The sequence below is a fragment of the Palaemon carinicauda genome, chromosome 31 (genome assembly GCF_036898095.1).
Source record: "Palaemon carinicauda isolate YSFRI2023 chromosome 31, ASM3689809v2, whole genome shotgun sequence".
NCBI classification, from domain to species: Eukaryota; Metazoa; Arthropoda; class Malacostraca; order Decapoda; family Palaemonidae; genus Palaemon; species Palaemon carinicauda.
The window spans coordinates 20,291,841-20,317,801 of record NC_090755.1 but is presented as its reverse complement, the minus strand read 5'-3'; the positions used below and the strand labels follow the sequence as shown (position 1 = coordinate 20,317,801).

Sequence of the window (25,961 nt, the reverse complement as noted above, 5' to 3'; positions counted from 1 at the left end):
CCTTGTTTAGAACAGGGTATTCTGCCTCCAGGAGAGGCCGTTCAGGACGCTCCTCCAGGAGGAGGTAGAGTGGGAGGCCCCCTACTCCTGCCCAAGCCTCAGGTTGGGGGATGCCTCAGACTACATTGGCAAGCATGGAAGGCTCACGGAGCAGAGCCCTGGACAGTATCCGTACTGAAGGAGGGGTACAGGCTACCGTTCTTGACGGAACCCCCGCCTTTAATTCCTGCCAGCCTGTCGGAGTGGCTGGCACCCAAGGACCCGTTGAAGAGGGCGGCTCTTCAAGAAGAGGTGTCCACGATGTTGGAGAAGGGCGCCATGGAGGAGATCCTGCACCCAGGGCCAGGTTTCTACAGCCGCCTGTTCCTGGTAGAAAGGCGACGGGGGGGGGGGGGGGGGGGTGGAGACCGGTGATAGACCTGTCAGCTCTCAACAAGTTTGTGCGAAAGACAGATTTCAAAATGGACACTCCGAAGTCAGTCTTGCTGTCCTTGAGGGAGAAAGACTACATGATGACCATAGACCTCAAGGACGCATACTTCCAAATCCCGGTCCATCCCTCAAGTCGGAAGTTTCTCCGGGTGAAATGGGGTACCCAGATCCTGCAATTCAAGACCCTCTGCTTCGGGTTGTCGACAGCTCCCCAGGTATTCACGAGAGTCTTCACGACAGTCTCGGTGTGGGCTCACGGGCGGGGCATTCGCCTCATCCGGTACCTGGACGACTGGTTGCTTCTTTCCTCCTCAGAAGACGTTTTGAAGGAGCAGGGTATAAAACTTCTCCAGTTTTGCAAGGGTCTGGGTATCATGATCAACCCAGAAAAATCGAACCTATCTCCCTCCACCAGAATGACCTATTTGGGGATGACACTGGATTCCCTACTAATGAAAGCTTTTCTGTCAGAGAAGCGGGTAAGCAATCTTATGAAGATCCTTCTTCCTTTTCTGTCGGGGCAACCCAGGAGTGCGAAGGACTGGCAAAGGCTAATAGGTCATCTGGTGTCGTTGGAGAAACTGGTTCCCCTGGGGAGACTCAGACTCAGGGCCGTCCAGAACCTGAAGAACTTCTGGAACCAACTGGACTCGCCCCAGAAATTAATTCCAGTCCTGCCAAACACAATACCCTCCCTGGAATGGTGGCATTGCCGGTCGAACTCGCTCAAGGGGATGCCCTTCGCGACCGAACCTCCCGAGTTGCTCCTATTCACAGATGCCTCCAACCAGGGATGGGGAGCCCATCTCCTCAACGGGACGGCGAGAGGAACCTGGATGGACGGGGAGAAAGGCCTACACATCAGTGTCCTAGAGATGAAGGCAGTCCAGAAAGCTTGCCTGCACTTCATTGATCTACTAAGGGGAAACACTGTGGCGTTGATGTGCGACAACGCCACTGTGGTAGCGTACATAAAGAAGCAAGGAGGCTTAAAATCAAGGGAGTTGTGCGATCTCGCCCTAGAGATCCTAGATTGGGCGGAAGCGAACCAGATAGTGTTATTGGCAAGGTTCATCCCCGGGAAAAAGAACGTCCTAGCTGAAGGTCTCAGCAGGATGGGTCAGATAGTAGGAACAGAATGGTCCCTCCTCCCAGAAGTAGCCAGGCTCATCATTCAACGGTGGGGTTCCCCGGTGATGGACCTCTTTGCAACCAAGCTGAACGCACAACTCCCCGTGTATTGTTCTCCTGTCCCAGACCCAAAGGCAGCCTTGGAGGATGCCTTTCAGCACAAGTGGGACAACCTAGACGTGTACGCTTTTCCCCCCTTCACGTTGATCAGGCAAGTCCTCAACAGAGTAAAGGCTGCCCGGAACTTAAGGATGACTTTGGTAGCGCCCTGGTGGCCGGAGAGAGAGTGGTTCGCAGACCTAAAAGACCTGACGAACCATCCTCCGTGGCCACTCCCCGACAGGTCAGATCTTCTACAACAGCCACACTTTCTCAGGTTCCACGACAACCCACAGTCTCTACGCCTTCACGCCTGGAGACTATCGAGTGCCTCCTGAGGAAGGAAGGATATTCGTCAGGAACGGCTACGAGGATGTCGCGATACCTGAGAAGGTCGTCGGCAGCGGTCTACCAAGCGAAGTGGGCCTCTTTCACGAAGTGGTGCGCTTCGAAGCGCATAAAACCCCTCAAAGCCTCAGTCCCAGATATCGCAGACTTTCTAGTATATCTCAGGGATGAGATAGGGATGTCAATCCCAGCTATAAAAGGAGTACGAGCAGCCTTGGGTCAAGTCTTCCTTCTGAAGGGCATCGACCTGGGCTCCTCTAGACACATCTCTATGCTTGTCAGGAGTTTTGAACAGTCCTGCCCCCCTCAAACTGTTAAGGTGCCTCAGTGGGACTTAGCTAGGGTCCTGAAGATGTTAAGTAGCCCCCCGTTCGAACCAATGAAGGATATTGTAGACAGGGATCTCACTCTCAAGACAGTCTTTTTGTTGGCCTTGGCCTCTGCGAAAAGGGTAGGTGAGATCCATGGGCTGTCTTATGACGTCTCTCATTCGAAGGGGTGGAAAGAGATCTCTTTCAAGTTCGTCCCTTCGTTCGTGGCGAAAACCCAGAACCCAGCAGTCTGGGATCCTAAATTCGAGGGGTTCTCTCTGCCAGCTATTCCTAGGACTGGGAATCCTGAGGATTTGAGGTTATGCCCTGTCCGTGCCATTAGAAAATACCTTGAGAGGACTGCACATCTCCGGCCAGGCATCAAGAGCCTTTTCGTCTCCACAGGTGTTACAAAGAAGCAGGTATCGAAGAATACCATATCCTTTTGGTTGAGACAAGTTATTGCCAGGGCCTACAAGGAGGAGGGACTAGCCTTGCCAGGTACTCCCAAGCCCCATGACATCAGAGGTCTGAGCACTTCCTTAGCCTTTGAGAAGAACATGGCAGTGGGCCAGATCCTTCGAGCGGGCACCTGGTCGAACCAGTCGACCTTTACTGCCCATTACCTCAAGGATTACTCAAGAAGGTCCTTAGACGGGTTCTCCATTGGGACAGTCATCTCCGCGCTCCAAGTGATTTAACAGTGAAGCCCCAGGCACAATCGTGGATAGCAAAACCAGGAGACACAGGTTCGTTCCTTTTCACCCTAATCCCCGTTTCCTATCCCTATCGGAGATAACCACACTTATGTAACCATTGAAGAACACGTCTCTGCAACTATGTTACTGGACTCAGCATCAGAAGATTTTTTTCAAAGGGTGAGTACTTAGACACTAACGTGAGCTCTTTGTGTAGTTTACCCTACCGTCCGTTTCCCAGTTTGTTTTTTAGAACCTAGTTCATATCTAGGCTTCTTGGCGTCCGCTTGCTGGGTCTGAAGGTCAGGAAGCCACTCCCACCTCCTAAAGTGTAAGTCTCCTAAGAAAGTAGTTCGAGGTAAGTATTTGTGTTGGAACAAATCAAAAATTTTAAGTAATTTTTATTTTTCCTAACATACTTACCGAGAACTACTTTCGGGTAATGGCCCTCCCTACCTTCCCCGAGTGCCTTTCTGCCCTTGCAGGGACTTTTTGCAACATCCGAGGAACTTACTGACTAACGGGACCCAAGCGGACCTCGACCTAGCTCAAGGCTACCCTCGGGGCACGTTCTCTCACTCCCAGGTTAGCCCTCCATAGAAAACTGGTATAGGGTATACTACACAAAACTCTGGTCGGTACAGTACGTTATAATTATTGATTATAGAATATTTCTTGTTAAAGGAAATAAATGGATATTTTCGTTAGATTTCTGTACAATGTAAAGTTCATTATTACTAATGAGTAGTTTTATATCTTTTGACGGCTCTTTATTGTGGATTTATAACAATAACAGTAACTTAAATGAATATGAAGATTTTTAACACAATCACAGTGCTTTCCCATTATTTGATAATTACATGAAACTTTTTTCTTCAAAATTTTTCTGCAATCACATACCAATGAATAGGAAAACATTTCAATTGTTTAGAGTGAAATACCTTAGAAAATAAAGCAAACTTTGGAAAAATTTATTTTGTAATCAGCAGTAAAACAAATAAACATGGAAATGTAGCTTATTATAGGATAAATGAGCGAGTATATCCAATGATGACAAATATCGTAGCGAAGGGTTTAATCAGATTGTCCTGTCAGGAACTTTGAGCCTTACTAAAGCCTTAGAACATAAGCTAGTCACTACTTTAAGAGCTAGGGAAATAATAATAATGGGAATAACACTAAGAGACAAGAAAACAAATGGATACGATAGCAAACTAAAGTAGGGAATAGTCTAACATGCAAGAAAAAGGAATGAACATGGCATGGCTCATAATAGATAGACATTAAGAAAAACAGTTCGAAGATGTCACGATCAGGGCCCCCTAGAATCCTGTTACATCAAATTGTCTCCCTTTGGGGAAACTGTATCTTGAAAAGATGCAATAGTATCTTGGCCAGATGTTCTAAGCAGCTGTCCCCCAGGTCTGTGTTATGCCTGAGAAACTCATATTTAGTGAGTTCTTCTCTCTTCCCTCTGGATATGGCCATGTCCATAGAAAAGGTTGAGGAGTGTGGAAAAGCTTCTTTGATGAGGAGAGAAGTGGTACTAAGGAAGCCTGCTCTTGAACAGCTGCAAAGAAACTCTCCTTTTAAACATGGTCCTAAACAGAGATGGCTTTTGCCTCGAACAGTCACAATAACCTGAGAAGCAAGCCATCAAACCCCCTATTTGACGTAGAGGATAACACTCCGGACGCAGAGGTTAACTCTAAGGAGGGATGCCTGCAAAGTTCAGGTGACACCTCTTCGGGGCCAATCCATGGACAGTAGAGGACCTTCATTCGGGGTATCAAGTCTCTTTCATAGACTGTCTGCTTCCTCTGACCCAGACGCTGACAACCCAACCATATTATTTGAAAAGCTCGGTAAAGGACCTTTTGTAAGGGGGTGTCCAAAGTGTTGGCCAAAAGGAGCTGTAGAAGTCTTGAATGACTTTGAAGCTGCCAAGCTACCTCAGCAATCTAATTAAAAAAGCCAATGGGAGGTTGGACACCCGTCATAGACATATCCCGTTTAAATCGTTCTACAAACTAGATTCAAAATTGAAACTCAGGCCACTGTTCTCTGTGCCATCAGTAGGAATGATTTCCTTCCAACCATAGCGCTGAAAGATTCCTACTTTCAGGTCCCCATTTATCCTGCCTCAAGGAAGTAGCTTATATTTCCCTTTTGAGACAGAATCTTCCAGTTCAGGGTGCTATGCTTTTGACTGTCAGCCCCTCAGGTTTTTACCAGAATCTTTGCCCTTGTCTCAGCGTGCAATCATGCCATGGTCATCAGGCTTTTGGGGGTACTTGAATGACTGGTTTCTCTTAGAAGAGTCCCAAGCTCTGCTGATAAGCCACAGGGAGCCAACTGAACCTAGAAAGGTCCAGCCTTCTCCTTTAACCACCTATCAGGTAGCTAGGCATGGACATTCTATACTAAGTTCAAGCCAGAGCCTTTCCATCTGTCAACAGGATCCTGAGATTCAGGGTATCAAGTCTCTTTCATAGAGAAATCACTTCCTGCCTACTCTTGGCAGAAACTTCTAGGTCACCTCTCCTCTTTGGAGAAACTTCCCCTTCGAGTAAATGCATCTTCGCTCAGTACAGTGGGATTGTGACAATACTCCATTAGTGGCTGAGAGAGGAGAACCTGTTAGCGGGAACCCCTTTTCAGGTTTCTCCCTCACAATCATTCTGTCATCGCATGCTTCTTGCCAAGGGTGTGACGCTTGCCTAGGAAGATAGCAAATCTTGGGCCTATGGTCAAAAAAGGACAAAACCTTTCACATCAGTTTCTTGGAAATGAAACCTGCGCTACTATCGTTACTCCACGTCTCAGAGAGACTAGGTCACTCAGTGGCGCTGATGAGTGACAACTCTAACAGTAGTGGCTTCATCTCCAAGCAAGGAGGCACTGACTCTCTCTTGCTCTGCAAACTGACAGTAGAGGTCCGCAGGTGACCACAGAACAATGCAATCTCCCTGTGGGCAAGGTTTATTCCCGAGAAGCGGAACATCATTGCTAACCATCTTGAGTTCACCAGGGATGGCAGTTGGTTCCGAATGGTCTTTTCTTCCTTTAGTGGTGAAGAGACTTGAATTTGTTGGGTTCCCAGTCTCTGGATATGTTTGCCACCCACCTGAACCACAAACTCCTGGTGTATTGCTTACCAGTCCCAGACTAAGCTGCAGTAATGGAAGATGCCTTCCAGCACCCATGGGATCAGTTAGACTTTAGTGCATTCCCACCATTCTATTTGATTTGTTAGATCCTGAACAGAGTCCAAACATCCCATGGAATCAGAGTAATGCTAGTAGCTCCAAAGTTTCCAACAGGTGAGTGGTATCCAGACCTTCTGGAACTTCACGGAATTGCAAAGAGAACTTAAGGGTCCCTAAACCTATCAAATCAACGACACATGAGAAAGTTCCATGAATCGGTATATTACCTATCACTTCATGGCCGTAGATTATCCAGCAACGCCTCTGAAAGAGGCTTTTTGGGATCAACGGGAAACAATTTTCCGGGTATCTCCGAAAGTGCTCCATAGCAGTTTACCAGGCCAAGCGGAAAAATTTATACAATTAGTGTTGTAGAAGTAACATTGTTCCACTCAATGCCATTGGATGCCAAATTTTTTTTGTTCCCAAGGAATGAAAAATACTTTTCAGTCTCTGCATAAATGGTTACTGCTCAGCCTTAAGCCAGGTTTTCAAACTGAAAGTACTTGATTTCTCATATCATTGAACTCTCGGCTCTCATTAGGAGTTTCGAGCAGACTTGTCCCGTGAGAACTCACCACCCCCTTAGGTCTTATGCTCATAGGGGACACAATATAAGTAAGAATGCCCTTCCAGTTGTCATTGACTATACCTGTATATTGGATATATTCATTATGTGACTTAATATTCATAATTATAGTTTCACCTCAGGCACAAGACAAACTTTTGTATTGGACCTTACGGCTATGCTTCTTTACGAGCCTGCTATACAATTCCAAATTAATCCTCTTGATCTTTTGCTCTTACAAGTAATTGTAGCAGTCAGAAAGGAAGGGCATACCCCTTAAAACAGAGACTTCCTTCATTGAAGGAAAACTCGCATTTAAAGGACTCAGAAGTTTGTATCCGTCTAGGAATAAACTAAATTTTTACAACAATTGTATTATTATTAACTATAAAAAACTCAGTCATTTAATCAAAGGTCCCGCCTCAACTGCCTCTTAATTCTTTGACCAGAACAGAGTGAAGCGTGTCATGCAACGACACTGCCCCGCCATGCACAGGAGTTGCCTAACAATTGTTTTATGATGCTATCGAATCCTTTTTATTTTGCTTGTCTTGTAGTAAACGAGACTAGAAATAACCCCTTTAAATGGCTCAGGTTTGTAGAGCTGGGAAAAATGGAAATGGTTTTAAAAATTTGTAGTTTAGGAGAACTAGCAACCGCATAGAAGGAAAATCGCACAATCCGAACCCACATATTTTGGGACCCATCTGTACATATTTTATTTACAATCTAGAGATTTGTCAATAACCCTTATTGTTTACGTTTTCATTTAACATTATCTTAGTTTTACTCATATTTTCAATCCTACATTTTTGCTTTCTCTATTTGAATCTCTCATTTGTGCTTCTTCCCACTATTCACTAAATAGAACTGTCATCTACAAATCTTAGGTAGTAAGGTATTCCCACTAATGTTAATTCCTACATTTTCCCAATATAGATTCTTAGAAACTTCTAGGCATGCTGTGAATAATATAGGAGAGATGTGGTTTCCCTTTTAACACCTTTCTCAATAAAAATCCTGTTGTTTTACTTGCTTATTATCTTCACTTTTTGCTTGAAAATTATATTTTCTTACTTTGTCCCAGAAATCCTAATTGGAAAAGCCTTTTTTTCTTTTGGGTAAGAAGAGAGTTTGATTTGCTGCCTTCATATTTATAAATAATTGTAGTCCTCATCAGGGAAAATTAAAGTTAGATTATTGATACAGTAAGCTTTTTTTGGGGATACAACATGATGCAGATTAGTGAAGTTTAATGTGTTGATCTTAGTTTCCTTTAGAAAATTTAGATTTTCTTCCTTTATAGACTGCTGCAGTTTCCAATGTTGTACGACCAAGCACACCTGCTGTAGTCCCTCGAACTTCAGCACCAAACACTCCTACTAAACCAACAACAAGAACTGAACAAAGGGAAGCAGAGCGCCAAGAAGAAAAAAGAAAAGACGATGAGAGAAAAAGGAGCCTTTTCTTTTTGGTGAGTGAGAAGTCTGTTGGCCTTTTTCAAGTTCCAATATAAACAATTTTCAAGTCACTGACAAGAAATTGCTAAAAAATATTGAGAATTATTTCATTTTAATTAGAGCTGATATCACATTTAAATCAGTTATGTTATTTTGAAAGATTGTTTAAGAGAAGCTTGTAATGTATATGTCATATTATAGTTATTCAATGGTCTCAAAGAATTATTTGTAAACTAATTAGTAGTAGAAGGACCTAACTTATTTTCTATCAGTAATGTAATATGTTCTTTCAGAATGACCTGGAAGAAAGAAAGAAAAAGACCAGAAAAGAAAAACTATCATTGATAGCAAGATTAAATATTCGCAGATGCCATGCATGTCCCATTTATGGTGCAGATTTAATAGAAGCTGTGACAGTAATAGGAAATATAGGTGGTATTGCCAACTGCAGTGGTAATTTTTGTGGCCAAGGGATCGTTAATTGTCTACATGCCACTTCACCAAATCCACGTGCTTACTGGGCCCAGACAGATATGCTTCATCAAGTGGTTTATACCCCTGAAAAATGTCTAAAATACCTTAAAGATATCACAGATCGTTTTATATTTGTGGTTCCTTCGGTTCTTGCCCCTCCAATTGTGTTGAGAGTATGTCATCCCCCTCCCTCAAAGTTATGGCAAGAAGTAAGACAACGACTAATAATGAAAAAGGAGTTAGCTCCATATATAACACCTCTTCATCACATCTTGAATGCCTCTGTTACACAGTTCCCTGACCCTCGACTTATTCAATATGACTGTGGTAAGTAGTTGAAGCTGTTTTATGTTTTACTCTATCATATGTTCAGTTCCTCTTGAGCCAAGTTATTTTGTTTTTGGTATATCTATACAGTATTTATATTGTAGAAATAGAACTAAAAAGTAATGTGTAGGTAGGTTTTGTTGCAGATTTTTATAATGAAATTTTTTGGTAAAGTTTGGTGTTCTTTATTGTAAAAATTGATTAACTACAGTTGTGAAAGTAAGCCTATTATCAGAACACACACACACACACTCTCTCTCTCTCTCTCTCTCTCTCTCTCTCTCTCTCTCTCTCTCTCTCTCTCTCTCTCTCTCTCTCTCATATAAATATTTTAAGGTTTTTTTTTTTTTATTTTACTAAGCATTTGGCATTCAGATTGGTAATTTGGTATTTGACGTGAGAGTTACCATTTATTTTGTAATGGCACTGCCATGATAAAGAAAACTTATTTCTCGTCCCATTCCAGGCAAGTTACAGACGCTGGATCGTCTGTTACGGCAGTTGAAGTCGGGAAGTCACCGTGTTTTAATTTTTACCCAGATGACCAAGATGCTGGATGTCTTTGAAGCCTTTTTAAATTATCATGGCCATCTCTATCTTAGATTGGATGGTACCACAAGGGTAGAACAGAGACAGGTAGGCCTCAGAAGTATGATTGTATTAATAGGATTTCCCATATTCATAGTAACAAAATAAAGTTACATTACAGTAATGGCTTTTACATTTTTTCATACATAGAATTTTTTTGTTATTTGTTTGTATTTGCTGTTTATTTAGGAATTTATTGTTGAATAGTTAAATTGTGTGTTCATTTTACGCTACTGCTTTTGGTAACCTTTTCTTCCTGTCCCCTTTGATTGATTTTAATTGCTCATTTATCTTGACAATTTAATTTTAATTGTTCATGTACCTTTTGATAATTTGATTCTTGTTCATTTGGCTTTTGATAGATAAGTATTTTCACCTGTTGATTAATTTTTATATTTTTATCAGGTGCTGATGGAAAGATTTAATCAAGATAAACGTATTTTTGCCTTCATACTATCGACCCGATCTGGAGGAATAGGTGTGAATCTCACAGGAGCCGATACAGTCATATTTTACGACTCCGATTGGAATCCTACTATGGATGCCCAGGTTTGTTTTACCTTGCTCGTATTTCAAGTGACGGATGGCATACAGTACTGTATTATTATTATTGTTATTTATTATTATTATTATTATTATTACTAGCCAAGCTGCAACCTTTGTTTGAAAAGCAGAATGCTACATGCCCAAGGCCTCTAATAGAGAAAGTATCCCAGTGAAGAATGGAAATACGGGAATAGCAGATTAGCTGTATACAAGTAATACATAGAAAATATAAACTTTTAAGATAAGTAATAATGCTAAAATAGATCTCATATATAAATTACAAAAAGGTCTAAATTATGAAGAATGTTAAGCAGTTATTGAATGACCTAGCCAGAGATTAATATCCAGATAAGGAATAAGGAATTTAACAGACAAGGTTTCTCTCTAACAAATTAAGAGGAGTTAGTGCAGCAGACTAGACACAAGAACAATGCTCAAAACAAGGTAGAATGAAAGAAAATAAGTTTCCTAAGAATAGACTCATCACCGAAAATTTTATGACTTTCCTAATAAACAAAATTTTTTGTAAAGTTGAAGAAGAAACAGAACAAATATATTTTTTGAAAAGTAAATTTGCAAAAAAGAATACTTCATAGAATTTTGATGGACTTGTATAAAGTTAAGGAGACATTGTCAATGCAAAGGTCTGGATGTTGAGAAGCCACTGTTCTTGACTTAAAATAATACTTTGAGTTTTGTTAGGGTTCAACTTCATGTCCCAAAATTTGCATCATGCACTAATGGTGGTACTTTCTTAGGAGTATCTGAGATCTCCCTATCCGACCAAGAATTTTGCGCAGTCCCCCCATCTCTGTTTTCCCTTGTCGGCTCCCTCCGTGGCGGAGGGATACGTGCGGGGTCAGCGCGTGGGTGCGCTACTGGATCGTTGCTGTCAGTAAGCATCTGGTCGGGGTGTAGATCACATCTCGCCGCTCTCTCTCACATCCCGTCCAACCCACCACGTGTTCCCTTTGTATTTTCCCGTTCACCGATAACGTCTCCTTCAGCTCCTTCTGAGAGCGGTTCCCCTTCCCCTTCCCCTACCCAGTAGGGGACGAGGTAAGTCCGTTGCGGGGAAACAGCTTTTTGCTGTTCCCCATGAGTCTGATATTGATAAATCCAAATGCATTGTGCCTACGCAAACGAGTGAGGAGTCTGCGATTGTTCCGGGAGTGCTTTCGGTAGACGAGGTTCTGGTGCCCGCAGGACCCATCTCGAGTGAGGATCCGGTGTGGGGGAGCTCAGGGACACCAGCTCCTTCCCCACCACCTTGGCAGTGTTTTTCCAAGGGGGCGGCCAGGACAGGAAAAGACGAGCCACGTGCTCTTCTGACCCGGATTCCGTTGTGTGGACGGCACCAAGGACGTCCTTCAGGTCACCCATGCGGCAGGACGAGGAGTTTTCTGGCTGGGTTGCCTTACGTGGGTCACTGCTCACAACTCCGGTGCCTTCTGTTTCGCTACCCCCTGATGTTATGCAACCCGTCAGCCCGGTGGCACAATTGCAAGCCCCCATGTTGGTGGCAGAGGATTTAGGGTCCTCGGATAGCTCCTCTTCTTCTTCATCTTTCTCGGACGATACCTCGTCCTCCAGCTCTTCGTCGTCTTCCTCGGACGATACCTCGTCCTCCAGCTCTTCGTCGTTGGAAGACTCCAGCGACCAGGAGATGAAGAAAAAGAAAAAGAAATCGAAGAGGAAGAAGTCGTTGTGGGTCAAACATGGCTCTTGCTGTTCCAGTGCCTGCCTTGGCGGCTGCTGCTGGAGCCGTTAACGTGCCTTTGCCCAGTGTCTCTTCGGCTCCATCCACGCTTCGGATGCAGCCGTTGGCACACACTAGATTTTCTTTGCCCTTGCCCGGCAAGTCACCGGCTCCATCCATTCAGCAGAGGCACCCGCTGGCTCAGCCCAGCAGCATTGTTCCCATGCCCAACGTCTCACCGGCTCCATCCATGCATCGGGTCATTGGCACAGCATGGCAGTCAATCGCCACGGATTCTTCCGGGAGGGGGTAGACCCATGACGGCTACCTCCTCCTCGAACACTCCATCCGTGATGGAGATAGCCTCACCGTCGAGTCGGCCGGATGCCAGGGATACGACCGCCCCCACAAATCCATCCGTGATCGAAGAATCAGCCGGCACGGCGGATCAAGTGGTAGTGGGCTTAGTAGATATATATATATATATTATTATTATTATTATTATTACTTACTAAGCTACAACCCTAGTTGGAAAAGCAGTATGCTATAAGCCCAGGGGCTCCAACAGGGAAAATAGCTCAGTGCGGAAAGGAAAAAAGGAAAATAAAATATTCTAAGAAGAGTAACAACAATAAATATCTCCTATATAAACTATAAAAACTTTAACAAAACAAGAGGAAGAGAAATAAGATAGGAGAGTGTGCTCGAGTGTACCCTCAAGCAAGAGAACTCTAACCCAAGACAGTGAAAGGCCATGGTACAGAGGCTATGGCACTACCCAAGACTAGAGAACAGTGGTTTGATTTTGGAGTGTCCTTCTCCTAGAAGAGCTGCTTACCATAGCTAAAGAGTCTCTTCTACCCTTACCAAGAGGAAAGTGGCACTGAACAATTACAGTGCAGTAACCCCTTGGGTGATGAAGAATTGTTTGGTAATCTGTGTTGTCAGTTGTATGAGGATAGAGGAGAATATGTAAAGAATATGCCAGACTATTCAGTGTGTATGTAGGCAAAGGGAAAATGAACCGTAACCAGAGAGGAGGATCCAATGTAGTACTGTCTGGCCAGTCAAAAGACCCCATAACTCTCTAGCGGTAGTATCTCAACGGGTGGCTGGTGCCCTGGCCAACCTACTACCTTTAAATATATATATATATATATATATATACAGTAGGGTCCCGAATTATGCGAGAATTTGGTCGATTAATGACCTCGTGTAAATGGAAAATCGCGAATTTCGAAACACACAACTAACAGAAATAATTCCATTGTGGCCATGGCAACCAGCAATTTGCCTACTCAAATGTGTTTACTACCCATTTCCAATACTTTCTTTGTACTATACTGTATTTCTTTATAATATCAAATTGTTTTTGTAAATAAATAAAACATTTATTATACTTTAAAGTTCTAATAACTTGAAAAATGGTTAAAATTACAACCAGGATAGGTGTAAACACCATATATTTCCCGTTATAACACAACCCAAAATACAGACAAATTTTAATGTTTGTCATATCTATTGTATAATACAACTGGTGAATAGCAAAACCATCACTCTATAGACTAGCTTGTTGTATGATTGAAAATCCAGAATTATCAAAATAAAGGCGATTTTATATCATGCGTTTCTTAAACACGCTAAAAAGCACAATAGAAAACGACAACCAATGTTTTGTTTACGTTTATCTCTGATCACAACGAAGAAACAGACGCATTTATACATCTGTGTTTTTGAATTGACAGCAATTTTACCAAGTATAGATTATATGTTGAATTTGTTATTACCAATGTTCTAATTATTTTTTATTAGAACTTTCAAATAAATGAAATGAATGCCATTTATGAAATGTTTTTCTTTATGATGCCGCCTGAAACGGAAACCTTCCATTTGTTTACGCTCCATCTTCGATCATAATAAACAAACGAATGTATTAAACACACATGATCTAAGTCATAACTAATGATATTACAAACATTTAGTAAACATTGTTATTACAAATATTTTACTTACCGTATCCATATAAATTCCTAAATTCGTAGCAAAGCTGGAAATTTTTTTTTCCTTATGCGTTTAATCCACAATAGCAAACTGCCGCTGATGACAGAGTGATAACTTACGATAATTCTAAACTGTTACGAAAGATAATTGTCCTTTCCATATCCAAAATACTTTTCCTAACTTCAGTTATAAGTCAACTTGTACCCACCTCAATTATGGATCCATATGCAAAAAAGGTAAAAGAAGAAAGTACTAGGCCTATTTTTAAAGTCACCGAACAATTAGGTTACCGCTATAACGTTCGATGTGAGAGAGAGAGAGAGAGAGAGAGGGATGGTTTTAAAGTACTAAACAATAAATATGATAGGTTATAACACATTGGTGTTTATGTAATATAAACTGTATAGATGGTTTGAATAAGTTAAGAAATGGTGTAAACAATTCTTTGTTATTGTATTCACGCGGAAGCTAGACATCAGCTGATGTGATCACAGCCAAAAGTAAAACAAAAATAAGTTAGCAATACTCGATTTTTAAAACACACCCGAAATTTAACAACATAAGTACATACATGTTTTATTATAGCGCAATTGACATTTAAAGAGTAAAAATTTTCTGGAATAGAATGGTGTTTCCTAAAAAATAGTGGTTTGCGGACGAAATCGGTTACCGTATTTTAAGCTATGATTGAAATGGATGTATACACGGTATAATTTTTTCGTTTTGTATTTAATTGACACTTCAAGAAAACCAATTTTGGTTTCTTCATCTATTTGTAAGTATTGTATAACGAGAGAGAGAGAGAGAGAGAGAGAGAGATATTATGACGCAGAAGGTTACAGACCTAGAACAGGGGAGGATGAAGGTGGGGGGAGTGATGAGATAGGCTGGGTGGACTCGCAGGGGAGACGGTAGGAGACGGGGGAAGGGGGATTTGGTTGCCAGTGGCTAAAAATAGATTCTGAAAGACGGTAAAGGGAAAAACGAATCCCATCGAATAAACAGAATAAGGAAAGGGAATAAGATCCAGAGGAATAATAGATATAATGGAATGAAAATTACTAGATGGTGTTAGTTGTGATAAGAATAATTTAGATATTTGAAATAAGAGTGTCTGAGGAGGTATAGAAGGAATTCGTGATAAATATAGAGGAATATCAAAGGATACAGTTAGTTTGCATTAAAGGGTTTGTTATCGTTTATCGGCAGTGAATAGCCTAAACTTCGGTAACGAGTCGTCAATATTTTGTCATATTTTAAACAGTATACATTTGATTTGCAAACATTGGTTTTGTAGAGTAGACGGTAAAATAAAATCTAGAGAGAGAGAGAGAGAGGGGGGGGATTTCTGCCATCAAATCTCTCTCTCTCTCTCTCTCTCTCTCTCTCTCTCTCTCTCTCTCTAGATTTTATTTTACCGTCTACTCTACAAAACCAATGTTTGCAAATCAAATGTATACTGTTTAAAATATGACAAAATATTGACGACTCGTTACCGAAGTTTAGGCTATTCACTGCCGATAAACGAACCCAGTCTACTCGTGAAAACCTTGAACGCCCAGAGGGAAAAATAAGGCTTTTAAATATACTGTATTAAACAAAAATAATGCTTTAATATACCATCATTAACACTACCATTACAATTATCGTAAGGTTGGAGAAAGATAAAGATTGCCGAGAACGTAACCACATTTCTGTTTACATTTTGTCAGCTGGACTCGCACAGTTAACAGTTGATTTCATTGTTGATGTGGAATTTTATCCTTAAATAGGCTATTCATTATGAAATTATGTTAATGAAATGTAATGTTGATATTGTTTTGTAACATTTATTATAAATCACCGTATTTAGGGCTACCAATATACTTAAAAAGACAATAGATTTGATACATTTTGTAGTGCTTGACTCGCGAACTTTGAACAGCCTCGCAGACACAGAAAATTTATTTTTGAAAAATAGCGATCGCGGAAAAGGGGAATCGTGTAATTCGAACACGCTTAATTCGGGACCCTACTGTATATATATATAATATATATATAATATATATATCACCGGTTCCATCCATGCATCTGATGCAGCCGCTGGCACAGCATGGCAGTCAATCGCCACTGATTCCTCCGGGAGAGGGTAGACCCATGACGGCTACCTCCTCCTCGAGGGCTTCATCTGTGATGGAGATAGCCGCTCCGTCGAGTCAGGCGGATGCCAGGGATACGACCGCCCCCACGGATCCATCCGTGATCGAAGAATCAGCCGACACGGCGGATCAAGTGGTAGTGGGGTTAGTGGATGTTGGAGATTGTTCACCTGATGAAGCATCCTCATACAGAAAAGTTTTAGCCCTTATACGGCATCACCACAGACTGGATGAGCCCAAACCATTCTCGGAGCAGGCCTGGCTTTCGGGTTTGGGTAGGATGGTGGACAACCTTATACAGCCGAAACCATCCTTGACCCTACCAGTGGCTCCAGACGTGTCCCTAGGCATGGATCACGTCAACCGGTTTGTCTCGGGACACAAGAACTCCCTCAGGGCCCAAGGGTCCTTCAAGCTCCTGCCCAGGCTTAAGACTCAGAAGAATTTTATGTGCCGGATGGGCTGCCTGCAGGGCCTCGAGCAATGGAAGAAGCCGTTGCGGCTCTGAGCCAGGGCAGCACGGATGACAGGATCCTTACTGCCCCCGTGGTCTTCTCACAGGCGGAGGCCACTATGATGGAAGACACCTCTCAGGACATCATCAATGTGGCCTCCTGGTTGGACCTGTGGGCATTGCAAAGGCAAAGGCAAATTTTATTCTATCGACCCCTTCCGGAGTATGAGAATTACAAAATTATACATATATGTATTTTACACAAAAACTACAAAAAGAAGAGACCAATAGATTACAACTATATTTATGTACACATATATTCAGCCAGTACATAATTAAAGCATAATAGGTATTCTGACAAAGGAAAGTACATACATTGAAAATAATAACAATAATGAAAATCCTAGAAAGTATGCTCCTGCCCAGAATATCTTTCAGTTGCTACAGGAAGAGGGTGGGTATCACACCTATATTTACTAAGGGCAATTCTTTCTGGTATATCTAAATTTATAATATACTTTTCTTGGCCAAATTCAGTCATAAAAAGTTTATAATCAATACACAATATATTTGGTTCTACTTCTGCATGCCACTGTTGTCTCTCTATATCTTTGAGTTTCATTTCTAGGCTATTTATTATCCACGTGTGATTGAAATTTTCTGGATGTTCCCATATATTTGAAATACCACATGAATCAAGGATAGTTTTAATTTTATGGATCCAGCTAGACTTATACTCAGTCGACTCGTAAAGAATTCTAAGAAAACGATAAAAAACATTTGACAATTTAGACGCCTTTGATTTTACAATTCTCAACCAAAATCCAATCATCCGTTTGCAAATAGATATTTCACTTTTGAATCTGCCAAGATCCCCATATACCATGCAGTTTGCTGTTCGCTTGTTCACACAGAGCTGATTTTTCATGAACTACTTGTGAAATGTTTCAACATGGTCTAGTTTGTGGTAACCCCATATTTCACAACCGTAAGTCAAAATTGGTACAACTAGAGCATCGAATAGATCACAGTTGATATCAATGGATAATTCAAGTTTTTTACATTTAATTAACATACTAAATATTGCTCTATGTGCTTGAATGACTTGTTTCTTAATAGCTTTATCCATTTTACCATTATAATTAAACGTAGTACCAAGGTAAACATAATCATCTACAATTTTGATGGTCTCCTCACCATATTTAAAATTCGGGACATTTCTAACTTTTCCTCTAGAAAATACAACTACTCTAGTTTTTGAAACATTAATTTGAAGTTTCCAAGTATCACAATATTCTTTTACTTTTTTTAAGGCTTTTTGTAATTCTTTTGGGGATTCAGCCATTACAGTAGTATCATCAGCATGAAGTAAAACATAAATACGCAAAAACATTTCTATATCAATACTACTTAATTTTTCATTTATTTCCCTTGAACACATATCCATCCCATTATACCCCCTGCTAAGAGAAGACTCAAAATCATTTAGGTAGATGGCAAAAAGTAATGGGGAAAGATTCTCACCTTGTCTTACACCTATGTTACATTCTAAAAAGTTAGAAATTTTGTGATTCTGCTTCACACAGGATTTTGCATTATTATACAGCCGTAATATTACCGTTAATGCCGTGTGAGATTACTTTTCCCCACAAGGACGACCTGTCAACCAAATCCAATGCTTTCCTGTAATCAACGAACAAACAGTATATTCTTTTTTTTCGATGGAGATAGAAATTAACAAGTGAATTTAATACAAAAATATGATCTAGAGTACTATATCCTTCCCTGAAACCAGCCTGTTCCTCACCAAGTTGACCAGTGCTGTCAATATAATCGGTCAACCTTTTATTGACACAAGCGGTAAAAAGCACTTTAGCAGGCTTTCTCCTCTCCCAAGATCTCTCGGTGCCTGAGAATCAAGCCCTAATGCATGAGCTCTTAAAGACGCTCTGGGGGCAAGGTGATGAAATTCTTGACATTCCAGTCCTTGGCGCAAACAGCAAACTGGATCTTGAGAAGGAGAGAGACAGGCTCCCTCGTAGACTCCCCGAACGAGAGGCCAAGTTCCTTCTGAATGCTCCGATGTGGGGTGAGACCCTGTTCCCCCTACAGACGGTATCAGAGACCATGGAGAGAGTGGGGAAACGGAAGGACTCGGCTGAGCCTAAGCAGCCAGCAACAAGACGCCCTCCACACAGGAGACAAGCTAGACAAGAGGCCTCCTTTCCTTCTTGGCGTCAGTCCTCGCGGCCCTCCCACAGAGGTGGTGCCCCAGCCCAGTCCTCCTTTAGGCAAAAGCAACTCGGGCTTGAGACGAGGCCGCTCAAGCCATCTCCCCAGAAGGAGATAGGAAGCGAGGCCCCCTACACCTTCCCATGCCATAGGTGGGAGGATGCCTCAAATATCATTGGCAAGCATGGCAGGACAACGGAGCGGACCCATGGTCCGTGTCAGTCCTCAGGGAGGGATACAGGATTCCCTTCCTGACGGATCCTCCTCCTCTGATTCCCGAGCATCGGGCGGAATGGCTGCCCCCCAAGGATCACATGAAGAGAGCAGCCTTGCAGGAGATGATGTTGGCCATGTTGAACAAAGGAGCTCTGCATCTTGTCCGGGAATCGTCCCCGGGGTTTTACAGCAGGCTCTTCCTGGTGGAGAAAGCTATGGGGGTTTGGAGACCAGTCATCTACCTCTCGGTCTTGAACAAGTTCATCAGAAAGACGTCTTTCAAGATGAACACGCCGGAGTCGGTACTGGTAGCCTTGAGGGAAGGGGACTTCATTATGTCCCTGGACCTCAAGGATGCCTACTTTCAGATCCCTGTACACCCCTCCAGCAGGAAGTTCCTCAGGGTGAAGTGGGGAGCCCAGTCTCTGCAGTTCAGGACCCTCTGCTTCGGCCTGTCGACGGCACCTCAGGTTTTCACGAGGGTATTCACTGTAGTATCAGCCTGGGCACACAAGCAGGGCATCAGGCTGATCAGGTACCTCGACGGCTGGTTGTTTCTTTCAGTCGCGGAGGCAGCCTTGAAGGAACGGGGCAGAGCAGTTACAGTTCTGCAGGGAACTGGGGGTTACCATCAATCTGGAGAAGTCCCAGTTGATCCCCACCACCAGGATGACGTACCTGAGGATGGTCCTGGACTCCCAGGTAGCAAGGGCATACCCCTCTCAAGAGAGACTGGACAATCTAGACCACATAGTTCGACCATTCCTAGCAAATGTGCCAGTGAGGGCCAAGGATTGGCAGCGATTCGTGGGCCACCTGGTCTCGGAGAAGCTAGTTCCTCAGGGGAGACTCAAGCTGAGGCCGGTCCAGTGGAATCTGAAGGCACTCTGGCCACCAGGAGACCAGCCTCAGTCATTTGTCATGATGACCCTAGCCACCAGAAACATGCTCCTGTGGTGGTCCGACAGGGCAAACACCCTACGGGGCGTGCCTTTCGCTTCCACTCCTCCGGAGATGTTGCTCTTCACGGACGCATCAAAGGAGGGGTGGGGAGCCCATCTGCTCGAAGAGACAGCAGAGGGAAAGTGGTCCCCGGAGGAGAAGCTTCTCCACATAAACCTGCTCGAGCTGCTGGCGGTTCAAAAGGGCCTTGCAATATTTGCCCATCGGCTACGGGGAAACGCAATAGCCCTCGTATGCGACAACGCCACCTTGGTGGCTTACATAAAGAAGCAAGGAGGATTTAGATCAAGGGAGCTGTGTGATCTCATGGCTCGAGTCCTGGAATGGGCCGAGAGGAATTACATCATTCTCATAGCCAGGTTCATTCCGGGGAAGAGAAACGTCCTAGCCGACGGCCTCAGCAGAGCAGGGCAAGTAGTGGCCCAGAAGATCCTACAGTTGTGGGGCTCACCGGTGATAGACCTGTTCACCACAAGGCTCAACACGAAGCTCCCTGTGTTCTGTTCTCCTGTGCTAGACCCGGCAGCGTCATTCAAGGACGCCTTCCGGCACCCATGGGACAGACTCGATGTGTATGCCTTTCCCCCCTTTGGGATTCTCAGGCAGGTGCTCAACAGGCTCTGGCAATCAAGGGCAACAGTGATGACTGGTAGCGCCCTGCTGGCCGGAGAGGGAGTGGTTCGCGGATCTACAGGACCTGGCCACCCTTCCTCCGTGGCCCCTACCAGTAAGGGAAGACCTTCTGCACCAGCCTCACTTTCGAAGGTTTCACAAAAACCCTCAGTGCCTCCAGCTACACGTGTGGAGGTTTTCGAGCACCTGTTGAGAAAAGGAGGATACAGTACTCTGGGAAGACGGCTTCGAGGATGTCAGGGTATCTGCATAAGTCCTCGATCGTGGTGTACCAGGCCAAGTGGACCACGTTTTTGAAGTGGTGTGCCACGCAGAACCTGAGGCCTCTGGATGCATCATTCTACAAGATAGCAGACTTCCTGGTCCACCTGAGGGTCTCCATTCCAGCCATCAAGGGGGTCCGAGCGGCCCTGGGGCAGGTCTTTCAGCTCAGAGGCATCGGCCTGGGGGCCTCTCGCCAGATTACCATGCTCATCAGAAGTTTCGAGCAGTCTCCCCCCCCCCCCTGCTCGGGTCCCGCAGTGGGACGTAGCCAAGGTTCTCAAAGTTTTGACAAGGCCTCCCTCCGAGCCCCTCAAGGATATTCTAGATAAAGACCTCACCCTCAAGACCGTGCTCTTGCTGGCTCTGGCCTCAGCCAAGCGCGTGAGTGAGCTCCACGGCTTGTCATTCGAGGTCTCGCACTCGAGAGGGTGGAAGGACCTGTCCTTGAAGTTTCTGCCTGAGTTTGTGGCCATAACACAGAACCCGGCCATTGCAGACTCAAGGTTCGAGGGGTTCTCGGTCCCGGCCATCCCTCACTCGGACAACCCGGAAGGCTTGCTCCTGTGCCCAGTGAGAATGGTCAGAAAATACCTCAACAGGACAGCCAGACTCTGGCCAGGCATCAAAAGTCTGTTTGTCTCCTCAGGCCCAGTAAAGAAGGCCGTGTCGACGAATACGATCTTCTTCTGGCTTTGGCAAGTCATCAAGAGAGCTTACACCAGTGAGGGGTCTGCAGTCCCTGGTACCCCGCGACCCCATGATATTAGAGGTCTTAGCACTTCTTTGGCCTTTGACAGCAACATGGCAGTGGGCCAAATCATGCGAGCAGGCACATGGTCCAGGCAGTCCACCTTTACGGCCCACTACCTGAAAGACTGCAAAAGGAAGTCCCTGGACTCATTCTCCATTGGACCAGTGATTTCCGCCCTTCAACAAGATTAGAGCTACGGCCCCGGGTAGCTCAAGAGAAGTAATTGCGAGCGACACAGGTTCCCCCCTTACTTCCCTTTCCTTGGTAGCCTTTCCCTTCCCTTCCCTCCTCCCATGTGAGAGATGGATGTTTTGGAAGCCCATGCTTGGATTATTTATAAAGGTGAATATATACAAAGAGTTAGACTTTTGCATGCTTCCCCTAACTCTCCTACCCAGGTCTTTATGTCGTCTGGACCTAGATGCCTATCTAGGTCCCGTGCCCTTGGATGGTAGTAGTGGGTCTTCCGGCCTGTAAGTCCACCCCCGCCTCCTAAAGTGTAAGTCTCCTAAGAAAGTAGTTCCAAGGTAAGTACTCCATGTTGGAACAAATCACAAATTTTAAGTAATTTGTATTTTTCCTAACTACTTACCTCGAACTACTTTCGGGTTATTGCCCACCCATCCTGCCCCGGGTGCCTTACAGATGTTCGAGGTAGAGACCCATATGTTTACTGACGGCAACGACCCAGTAGCGCACCCACGCGCTGACCCCGGGTCGCCTCAGGGCACGTATCCCTCCGCCACGCAGGGACCCGACAAAATTCCTGGTCGGATAGGGAGGAGATCCCAGATACTCTAAGAAAGTAGTTCAAGGTAAGTACTGTTAGGAAAAATACAAATTACTTGAAATTTGCGTTATTTATTAATCTGAATTTCTTGTTCTTTTGCATTGTATGAAAGATTGAGACATTTAAGTTTTTTTTTTTTTTTTTTTTTTTTTTTTTTTTTTTTTTTTTTATGGTGGTGGTGGTGGTACAGTCGGCGTCAAAAGTTATGCAACAAATATCAGAGGGTTTCGCTAGAAATTAACTAACTGGCAACTAAAATGCGTATCTCAAAAACATATATATTTCCTACATTGAAAACTCGGTCAAGCAAAATAAGCTTATATATGATGCACACATATCCTACTATGATATATATAAGAATGAAAAGAAAGAAAAATAATGTAATAGTAATTATTTCAAAGAATAGTAATTACTTCAAACTAGAGAAACGCAACAATTGAAAAATTTTCGTTCAACACAGGACTACCAACATTACCTATATATATTTCAAGCGGTGTGGAAAGAAATATCTAATACTGTATACTGAATTATCAATTATGTTACAGACGATGCATGAAACCATGCAAGTATCATTAAAATATAAAGGGAAAATCTTCTTAGCATTATTATTATTATTATTATTACTAGCCAAGCTACAACCCTAGTTGGAAAAGCAAGATGCTATAAGCCCAATGGCTCCAAATAGGGAAAAATATTCCAGTGTGGAAAAGAAATTAGGAAATAAATAAATGATGAAAACAGATTAACAATAAATCATTCTAAAAACAGTAGCAACATCAAAACAGATATGTCATATATAAACTATTAACATCAAAACAGATATGTCATATATAAACTATTAACATCAAAACAGATATGTCATATATAAACCATAGAAAGACTCATGTCAGCCTGGTCAATATTAAAACATTTGTTGCAACTTTGAACTTTTGAAGTTCTATTGATTCAACTACCCAATTAGGAAGATCATTCCACAACTGGGTCACAGCTGGAATAAAACTTCTAGAATACTGTGTAGTATTGAACCTTATGATGGAGAAGGCCTGGCTATTAGAATGAACTGCCTGCCTAGTATTACGAACAGGATAGAATTGTCCAGGGAGATCTGAATGTAAAGGATGGTCAGAGTTATGAAAAATCTTATGCAACATGCATAATGAACTGATTGAACGACGATCCCAAAGATTAATATCTAGATCATGAATAAGAAATTTAATAGTCCGTAAATTTATGTCCAACAAATTAAGATGAGAATCAGCAACTGAAGACCAGACATGAAAATAATACTCAAAACAAGGTAGAATGAAAGAATTAAAAATCTCCTTCAGAATAGATTGATCACCGAAAATCTTGTAAGACTCAATAAGCCAATTTTTTGTGCAATTGAAGAAGACAGCTCTAATGTGTTTTCATAAGTAAATTTGCTGTTGAGAATCACAGCTAAAATTTTAAGTCATACAGGTTTAAAGAAACATCAATACTGAGATCCGGATGGTGAGGAGACACTGTCCTTGACCTAATTACAATCATACTTTGAGTTTTGTTAGGATTCAATTTCATACCCCATAATTTGCACCATGCACTAATTTTAGCTAGATCTCTATTAAGGGATTCACCAACCCTAGATCTACATTCAGGGGATGGAATTGATGCAAAGAGTAGCATCATATGCAACAAGCTTGTTTTCTTGGCCAAACCACATGTCATGTGTATATAGTATGAAAAGTAATGGGCCAAGAACACTACCCTGTGGAACAAGTTTTTCATTACTCTGTTTACTGTCAAAAACATCACCCAAAAGGGTTGCCTTTTCCTTTGGACAGTGAGTGACTCAGCCATCTGGTTTGAGTAAAAGAGGATCTGTTGCATCTATACCAAAGAGTTCAGATTTAAGGGTAGATCGCCATTTATGTTCCTGAGTTGTACCAGAAAGGGTTTCTTTTATGGTTAAATTGTATTCCTTTTCAGTTGAGGCATAAAATCTCTGAGTAAAAGCTCTAAGCTGAGTATAGTTATTCCAGGTAAAATTTGATCTATTACCCTTCCAAAGATGATAGGCCTCCTGCTTCTCCAAATAAGCATGTCTACAATCATCATTGAACCACGGTTTGTCCTTCACTCGGTACCTTAGCACCCGAGAAGGGATACGCTTATCAATTATGTTGACTAGATTCTCATTCAAAGGGACAATAGGATCAACACTACTATATAATTGTAACCAAATCAAGCACAAAAGATCATGCAAAATCCCTTTCCAGTCTGCTTGGGATTTCATATGAATTTTACAAGAGTATGATACATCAGGGACAGGCTGCTGAGTCTTCACTATTAATGAAATCAAGGCATGATCAGATGTCCCAACTGGAGAACCAATTTACTAGTTATAACACCAGGGGAGTCAGTGTATACAAGGTTCAAGCAATTACCAGGCCTGTGAGTAGCTTCATTTATGATTTGCTCACAGCCTGATTCAGAGTCAAAGTCTAAAGCTCTTAAGCCATGGCGATCGGTAGGAGAAATAGAACTTGACCACTCCCTATGGTGAGCTTTAAAATCGCCAACAAAGACAAAAGAAGCCTTTCTATGATCTTCTTGTATCTTAGCCATAATGGTAAGAAGACAATCGAAGATAGAATCATCTGTGTCTGGATTCTGGTAGATCGAACACAAATAAAAGTTGTTATGCCTGCCACAAACTTTTATCACCTGAATCTCATGACATCCACATTGATAGCAGGACTTATGAGATGCAGGGTACTCAGTCCAAATATACACCGCCATTCCCCTGGCCCTAGGGATGGTATCACGTTTCAACATTATTGGCTTCTTAAAACCAGTTATAAGGAGTTCAGATGAGTGCCTCATATTAGAGACCAAAGTTTCTGAGCACAAAAGAATATCATACTGTGTGGACGCAACTGTAAGGTCTTGAATATTTGCATGAAGACGACAAATATTGCAATACAGAAGAGGACATCGACGAAATCTAGGACGTACTGGTCCCAGATTTCGGTCAACGTCTCCAGACAGCATAAGAATTAATAGTAATAAAAAAAAAAGATACATCATACTTAAAAACTAGATTAACAAGAATTATAACAAAAACAATATGGGTTTCATCAATCACTTTATCTACAAGATAAAGTGATTGATGAAACCCGTAGACTATAATAAAAAGTTGGATAAACTAGTCAACATGGAGGAGCCGATACACCACGCAAGGCTAAATACCCTCCAGGATAGTCACTTCAACTGAAAGGAGGACAGTAAGGATGGTTTTTAGAAGAAAAAGAATCAGATAAGGAAAAGACAACCTCTTGATAAACCACCAGACATCCGTGGCCCTTCTATTAAGCCTGCTCAACACACCATTTAAAAAAAACAAGAGGAAGAAAGAAAAAATAAGATAGAAGAGTGTGCCCGAGTGTACCCTCAAGCAAGAGAACTCTAACCCAAGACAGTGGAAGACCATGGTACAGAGGTTATGGCACTGCATTAAACATAATCAATGGTGAATTGACTTAAATTCAACAGAGAAGTTGGGTGGGTTGGTAATTCTGATATTTGCATTCAAGAATCAACCGTCCGGACTCTACCTCACCTTTGGCTTCAGTTTAGACCAAGGACAC

The 25,961-nt window shown here is 42.7% G+C and overlaps 1 protein-coding gene across 6 annotated transcripts in view; it reads left to right on the top strand.

Annotated features, from left to right (window-relative positions):
* LOC137624333 (helicase domino-like) overlaps window positions 1-25,961 on the top strand; it is a 211,839-nt gene that overhangs the window by 86,657 nt on the left and 99,221 nt on the right. For all 6 annotated transcript variants that reach the window (XM_068355013.1, XM_068355011.1, XM_068355015.1 and 3 more), the window contains 4 exons: window positions 8,103-8,270; window positions 8,550-9,057; window positions 9,524-9,693; window positions 10,051-10,194. In XM_068355013.1, the coding sequence (XP_068211114.1) occupies window positions 8,103-8,270; window positions 8,550-9,057; window positions 9,524-9,693; window positions 10,051-10,194 (990 nt within the window). The remainder of the gene's footprint in view (window positions 1-8,102; window positions 8,271-8,549; window positions 9,058-9,523; window positions 9,694-10,050; window positions 10,195-25,961) is intronic.